This window comes from Triticum dicoccoides, chromosome 6B, assembly GCF_002162155.2.
Source record: "Triticum dicoccoides isolate Atlit2015 ecotype Zavitan chromosome 6B, WEW_v2.0, whole genome shotgun sequence".
NCBI classification, from domain to species: domain Eukaryota; kingdom Viridiplantae; phylum Streptophyta; class Magnoliopsida; order Poales; family Poaceae; genus Triticum; species Triticum dicoccoides.
In genome coordinates, this window is record NC_041391.1 from 720,691,619 (window position 1) to 720,699,564 (window position 7,946).

At 50.2% G+C, this 7,946-nt stretch overlaps 1 protein-coding gene across 1 annotated transcript; it reads right to left on the reverse strand.

Moving 5' to 3' along the window:
• Positions 1 to 3,783: 3,783 nt before the first annotated feature.
• LOC119326173 (large ribosomal RNA subunit accumulation protein YCED homolog 1, chloroplastic-like) lies at positions 3,784 to 4,332 on the reverse strand. Its single transcript, XM_037599874.1, has one exon. The coding sequence runs from the start codon at positions 4,330 to 4,332 to the stop codon at positions 3,784 to 3,786; it is 549 nt and encodes a 182-aa protein (XP_037455771.1).
• Positions 4,333 to 7,946: the final 3,614 nt, after the last annotated feature.

Genomic DNA, 7,946 nt, shown 5'->3' on the forward strand with positions numbered 1-7,946 from the left:
CTCTGGATTCTCCACCTTTTGTATAAGAACTATTGTAGTGTTGTTCCATCCTTCTGGGATTTTCCTGTTATTTACTGCCAACAAAACTTCATCAATGAAATCCTCACCAATGATGTGCCAAAACCTCTTGTAGAAAACAACATGTAACCCATCGGGCCCTGGAGCTTTGAGATCACCAATGTTGAACAGCGCCCCTTTAACTTCCTCCCTGGAATAGGGCTTCAACAGCTCCTCGTTCATGGCCTCTGAGACTCGAGGTTTTACCTTATCCAGTACACTTTGGTTTGGGTTTTGCACTTAGGATGAAAACAGGCCACCAAAATAGTCTGCCACATGCCCCTTGAGTTGATCTTCATCCTCGATCCAGTCCCCCGAAACTCCTTTCAGCTTTTTGATGAAGTTCCTCTTGCGTCTCCCCGTGGCTGCACGGTGGAAGAAATCCGTGTTTTGGTCGCCACGATAGAGCCAATCAGCTCTTCCTCTCTGCATCCAGTATATTTCTTCTTGTTCAAGAAGGTTTTTGATTTGCATATGTAGTTCGTGTTGTCGAGCCACTGCCTCATCTGACAACGGTCCCGAGAGCACCTCATTCAGCTCACTCTGTAATTTCCTTAGTCGGGTTCGCAGGCCTTTTAGAGTCTCCTTATCCCATGTGTGCAGGGCTGCATGAATCTCCCCTGTCACTTGCGAGTAAGGCTCGTTTCCCCTAACTTTCGCTCTATCCCAGGCCGTTTGAACAATCACTTCCACCTCTTCCTCCGCAAGCCACCTCACTTCAAATTTCCTCGGTCCCGAAGGACCCCTTGGTTGAAGGCCAGCCTTAATCCGTATCTATCAGAACCGGACAGTGGTCTGATTTGTTAAAAGGTTCATTTGAAACCCCATAAGCTGGAAATAAATCCGCCCAGGAGCTACTAGCAACAGCTCTGTCAAGTCGCTCCCGAATCTTGCCTCTACGCCAGGTGAAGATGTCACCCGTGTAGCCCAGATCATCAAGCCCACAGTCGCTCAAGGTACTACTGAAGGTCTGCATGCAACGTTGGGGCCATGCCGCTCCCCCATCTTTCTCATGAGAGTGCAAGATTTCATTGAAATCCCCTGCCACTAACCATGGCCTATCAACCAAAGAGTGTAGACCAAGCAAGTATTCCCATGACAGTTGTTTACGATCACTGCTTGGCTCCCCATAGAACCCTATGAAGCGCCATTCCGCTGGTGTCACCTCCTTTATTCTTATGTCGATGTAATTTTCATGGACCGTCTGCGAGGAGACACCCAAACTAGCATGCTAGAACATGAGCAATCCACCACTCCTACCATCACTTTCCGAAACTTCCATCTCATCAAATCCCAACCTTCTCCTTAGTTTCCCTGCCTTAGCCGAATCCAGGTGTGTTTCAGACAGGAACAACACATCTGGTTTTACTCGCTCCTGGATCCCCAGGAGCGCCCGAACTGCCGCAGGCTTACGCATCCCACGGCAGTTCCACACAAGGATTTTCATTGCGACCGGTCGAGCCCTTTCTCAGAGCTCGCCAATAAGTTGTGGCTGGCATCCATCACAGCCTGGTTGTCTTTCTTTGATCTCTTTGAGTCGTGCGATGAGGTGTCCTCCTCCTCATCTTCCTTCTCAGTACTCTGTTTGCCTTGTGAGTGAATCACCAAAGCCTGCGACATGGCGTGTAGACCCTCCTGGTTTTGGCCTAGCATTGCCACTACAGGAGTAGCTGGGGCCGTGTTATCCTCCTCATAAGTGAGCCTCTTGCGACCAGAGAACGTGTCTACCGTCGTCCCACTGCGAGATTTGATAGGGCTTGAAGCCGTGTCCTTCAGATCCTCATCTTCCGGGCCATTAGGCTTCATCAGACCCCCCTCCATGCTTCTATCTTTCTGCCTCCCCCTCGGGTTTTGGCCTGATTGCCTCCTCTCTCCCGGACAGGGTGCTAATATAAACTCCCCCCACTCCATAAACTGCAGATCATGCTTCCCATTACCATGCTCAAGGTATGTATGGCCCATATGTCCACACACATAGCAAAAAACTGGCATCTTCTCATATAATACAGAGTAGTAAACTTTCTTCCCATCCTTTGTAATCGAAACATATCTCATCAGTGGTTCATGGATATCAAGCTTAACTCTGACCCTAACTATCCTTCCCTCTCCCCACCTAGGGTTTAGCATAACTTTCTCCACAGATCCTACCTTCCTTGCCAAAGATCGGACTATGTTCTCTTTCCTGTATAGCGGAGGAAGATCAACAATTTGGATCCACACTGCTAATTTATCCAGCACGACTTCATCATATCGAGTGTACCCATCATACTTCTCTATTAGCACTCCATGATCGCGGAACAACCACGGTCCTTCCTCTGTTACCCTCTTCCAATCTCCCAAACAGTTCACCGTCAGGGAGAATAGATTCTCACCTAAGGGTTTGAACGTGACATCCTGCGCCAGGCTCCAAGCTAACCTCATCGTATCATAGAACGATCCCCTACTGAATGGCTTGTTCGTGTGCACTGTCGCCAACGCCATGAACTCCGCTTCCTCAATCTCATGTGGAAACTCCTCCTCAAAGATCAGATCATCCACTTCCCCTTCCTGCAGCTTAAGCTTTCCGATCATCTCCTCCACCCCGAGCGGTTTCCTTCCCGGGGCCGCACTTCCGGCCGTCGATTGTGATCCCGATCCCGCCATGGCCAAAACCCTAGCGCGATACGTTTTCCGCTCCACCAAAACCCTAGCAACCCGAGGCAGGAACCAAGGCCGGGTAGATAGCGAGGCTATCCCCTTAATCAGCCCGAATACCTAGCCGGGGAGGATCAGGATTGGTGGTAAAGTTCGGATCAGCCTCACGGTGTCGCCACCGGAGGTACTCCAAACCCTAGACGGGAGCCGTCAGGGTAACTCCCAGATGGTCATGCCCAGATGTGCATCTTAGCGCGTGCTTGTTCGTACGCTCCTGGACAACGTACTTTCAAAAGTACCATCATGCCCTTTATTATGAAGGGGTATAGAATAATCACAGCCATTGATGTGCTTAGGGGGGGTTGTACCGAAGCGGAAGTGTTTAGTCGGACTATAACTTACTGCTTATCATCTCTGGCAAATTCTTCAGTACATGTCACCATGTCAGCTCCAACTGAAAGATCAGCATATATGATGCCTTTGAGCTAACAAAAAGGAAACAATACTCTACGAGAAACAGTGCAACTTTTCTTGCTTGGAAAAATATAGCACATTATATCATAATCTCACGGCTAATTTTTCCTTACTGCCAGATTGTACATGATGTCTTCCCTTAGTCCTAGGATGACAGATTAAACTTCGTCGAGCGGCTAATTTTGCCTTACTGCTGGCGGTGCTAGTGATTCGGGCGGCAGATGATTGGTCATTGCTAAGCTGTTAGCACGCAATTAGAGCTATGATGTACATTGTTCTGCGGTAAGGGGTAGTAGGATTCAGAATGCGGTGTCAAAGATTTTCAGAACAGTTTCTCTAATTCACATCTAGATGTTTTTTAAGAATGTCACATCTAATCTCCCATAAATAACGTAGCAACAAGGAAAAAAACTGGGACAAAAAAAAACGATCACAAAAATAGTGGACATCAGGGTTAGATGTGACATAACTATGTCACATCTAGATGTGTTCTAAACAGACCCTTTTCAGAATGGCTCTGAAACTTCTGTCCATGATGCATTGCAGGCAGATAGACATGCAGCAACACCAGATAAGATGAGACGAGAAGCAGCAGCAGCAGGAGGAGGAGGTGGGTGCTCACCGGTAGCAGCCGAGGGTGATGACGGTGCGCAGGATGCCATCCAGACGGAGCCGCCCACGGCGCCGGGTCACGTCTAAGGAGACCAGCACGGGCGACGTCATGGTCGTGTCCTCGGCGCTGCCCCGCGGTGGCCTGGGGCTGGCGATGCCCATGGCCGCGGCGCGTGCGAGGGAGTGCTGGGACGAGAGGTCGGCCAGGCCGAGGCGCTCCAGGGTGGTGGCGTACTCGATGTGCTGCACCGCCGCGTCGCGCTGGTACACCACCACGCCCTCCCACGGCGACGGGCCCTCCTCCGCCTCCTCGTCGGCGAGCCCCTCGAAGTCCTCTAGGTCGAGGGTGAGGAAACCGTCGTCCTCCTTGAGGTCGACGGTGTGGCAGCGGCACCGTGTCCGCCGTCTGGCCAAGGAGGCGAGCGGGCGGAGCTGGAGCAGGGGCTGGCGACGGAGCGGGGTGGCCGCCGTCGCCAGCGGGGCGCGGCGGTGGAGGAGGATGGGCGGGCAGTGGCAGCGACCGCCGGCGCCGACACCGAGCAGATAATACACCATCTTTCTTCTCTCTCTGCAGTGAGCCTTTCTTTCTTTCCAAGCTGGTACTACTTCACTAAAAAATGATATTTTTAAGAGTTTCTTCCATCACTTAATCAAGGTAAAGAAACTATTTCTAACAGTACATTTTAAGAAGGACCATAAATATATGACAGTAACGAGGCAAAGAATGGAAGCGGATTTGTAGCACCCGAATGCTCCACACCCATATACGAATATTAAATTCAAAAAGATACCAAGAAATTTGAAAAATAAATCTAGAATTTAGGGGTATTAAACATGGGTTCCCGATCGACTCCCGTGTGAATTTTTTTATTTTGTTTTAAGTTTTATGTTTACGAAATGCTTGGCAACGGGTGTGTTTTCCAAGTGCCCGATAAAATGCACGCGACAAATTACTCAACGCCAGGCAGACTTGTCGATCCCAGTAGTGAATATAGGTTGTACTTAATATTAATATGTACACTTATTAAAATCAAAACAATTTATTTGCCAAGAATTGAATAAATATATCTCTTATTATATTAAAAAATATAAATATCTCTTCCTTTTTGTGACCTATACCCATCACAACGAAACAATGCCAATTCGGATATCACTGGTGTTGAATTCACTACCGGAATCGCCCCCTATGCCAACGGCCAGGGCCGTCGGCATAGGCCTTAGATCCGTCGGGATAGGCCTATGCCGACGGCCCCCGTCGGCATAGAACCGTCGGCAACATATGCGTCGGCACAGCCAGGGAGACCGTCGGCATAGAAATGCCGTCGGCATATATGATACGCCGACGGGGGCCGTACATCTATGCCGACGGTCCAGGCCATCGGCACTATCACGCCTAACGGCGGCGGCCGTCAAGTCTGCCCAACGAATGGTCGCCACGTGGCACCACTATGCCGACGGCCTGGCCGTCGGCATAGTGGTGCCACGTGGCGACCAGCCGCTGCTCTAGGACCAGGGCTATGCCGACGGCCAGGCCGTCAGCATAAGTTGAAACTAAGCCGACGGCCAGGCCGTCGGCATAGTCCTTCATACAGAGCTCCCAGTAGGCGACACGTGGCTCCTATGCCGACGGCCAAGCCGTCGGCACAGTTTTTAAACTAAGCCGACGGCTAGGCCGTCAGCATAGGCGCCACGTGTCGCCTACTGGGAGCTCACGCTAGCCCTATGCCGACGGCCTAGCTGTCGGCATAGTTTGCATTTGCTTTTTTTTTCTTTTTTCTGTTTTATTTCAAATCAATTCAATTCAAATAACATCACATATCAGCAGATATATATGATGGGATAGACATATAAAACACAACGGGATATCATCCGGCACCATCACAACAATATATGCATAAGCATCATCACACACAAGTCTCTAAATGAACATCATAACAACCAACATAAGCATAAGCATACAGAAAAGCACACAAGTCATCTAAATGATCATCACCACACACAAGTCATCTCCAGCATCATCACCACACACAAGGATCATCGAGCACCACGGAGGTCGTCACCGCCAAGACAGCCGAAGCCCAGGTCGTCACTGCTAGCGGCAGCGCTACCGCCAAGACCGCCTCCACCTCCGCCTCCACCTCCGTGGATCGGAGTGGTCGGGCTCCGTGACTCGGGAGTGCTGCGAAGACCACCGCCAACGGTAGATCCACATGTTCCCTGGATGTTGAAAAGACATATTAACGGGATATATGACTGTGTTGAAAGGAATGACATGCTTTGGTGAATAGATTGGGGATGAACTAACCGGCGAGGGGCCAGCGTTCTGTGCCACAAACTCCTCAAAGCTTATCAGCACTGGTTGTGCTGGAGGGCATTGTGCTGGAGGTAACCCCACGAACTTGTCGTCCGCCATATCCTGAAAAGCCTGCTGCATCTGGCTATCCCTCTGCACTTGGTGTTCATAAAGCCTCTGATGCCACATAGCGGTCTCCTGGCGTGTGTACTCCAGGTAGGCCTACGGTATGACATGATGGAACTCATAAAACTACTAAATGCGGAAAATAAAGTGAGCAATGAAGATAAGAGGGAAAATACTTACAGATTGTTGCTCCTGAAAGAGGGACTGTGAACTGGTCACTGGCTGGCTCGTGAGCTGGGTCAGGCTCGGGTCGATCCGACGAAGCTGTGTGTAGGAGATACTAGGAGTGATCACAGCATCGAGAACCGCCTCCCGACCGTGCTCCTTGGGCCCCATGCTCACCACCGCCATGTCGTCCAGAGGCGCCGCAATGGGGTCAGGTGTGTCAGGATGCAACTTCAGATACGCTTCGGAGTAGGCCTGCTTCCTCCCCGCGGTATGCTTGCCGTAGTACTGGGGCTCGCCAGGCTTGGAGTCCTTCCGCGTATGGGCGATCTCCCACGCCTGCATGTCTGAGAGCGGCCGCTTCAGTTTCTCCTCCTGCACCACCAAACAGAGGTTAGTCATACATAAGAAAGTGATGGTAAATAGAAGAAGAAGAATGTTTAATGGGGTTAGTCATACATTAACTGCCTTGTGGAGATAGTGGTTTCGGTTTCCCTGAGCATGTACTCCCTCCTTCCCTCGGTTAGCCTTATTTTTGATTCTCATAGCTGCCCAGGCTCCAGTCGGGTCACACCAATGATCCACCAATGCCGCCCAGGACTCGTCTTTTCCATAACACCAATTTGGACACACCTACATAATAAAAGCATAATGGCATGTAGGTGTGTCCAAATTGGTGTTATGGAAGCATAAAGCATAAAGCATAAAGCACCACAAGGTAATGAAAGCATAATGAAAGCATAATGAAAGCATAATATATGAAAGCATAATGAAAAATCTTTTTTACTTACCGCCAAGAACTCGGGCCTCTCCAAGGTAATGCCCATCCTCCGCGCTTCTTTCTTGGTCATCTTCACACCAAGAACGTCGTGGTAGTATGTGGAGATGGCCACATAGCGCACCTCGTACTGCATCTGGCGGGCCTTCTTCTTGCATTGGCGCAGCACGATCTGGTCCGCTCTAGCCCTGTGCTCCGGAAGAACTCGATAGAATTTCTACAATCATGCATGAAAACAAGAATGGAAGAAGCAATGAGTTAAATCATTTTCATGAAACTAGAATGGACTTGTTCTTCTGAAGAGAACTCACCCAGAAAGTAGTGATCACGGCCTTGGCATGGGTCTCATGGTCCGCATGGTGGGCCGCTTCCCAGTGGTCCCAGCTCGTGGCCAAAACCCGACGGTCTGGCTGCCTGACTGGATCCAGACAGTACAACCCCGGACAGTATAACTTCAGCAAGACGGTGATGAGGCCGTTGGGAATACGGACCCCTTTAGAATATATCCAGTTGCTGCAAAAGAATGAACTATTAGCATGTGACAAGCAAAATAAATAACAACCGGAATAAGCATGTGACAAGCAAAATAATGAACCACTTACTCTTTTCCCGTGGGCTCAATGAGCCACTTCTGCTCCTCAGTAGCCGGAACCTGCTTTGGTAGCTTTGTGTTACCACGCAGCCACCCCTTATTGTCAACCCCCTTCCCGTCACCACCATCATCCCCGCCACCACCCTCCTCCTCGCCTGCCTCCCCCTCCCCAACCTCCTCCCCAACATCCTCCTCCTCCTCCTCCTCCTCCTCCT

Coding starts and splice junctions, on each gene's coding strand:
- LOC119326173 (XM_037599874.1), bottom strand. CDS start 4,332: ATGGTGTATTATCTGCTCGGTGTCGGCGCCGGCGGTCGCTGCCACTGC.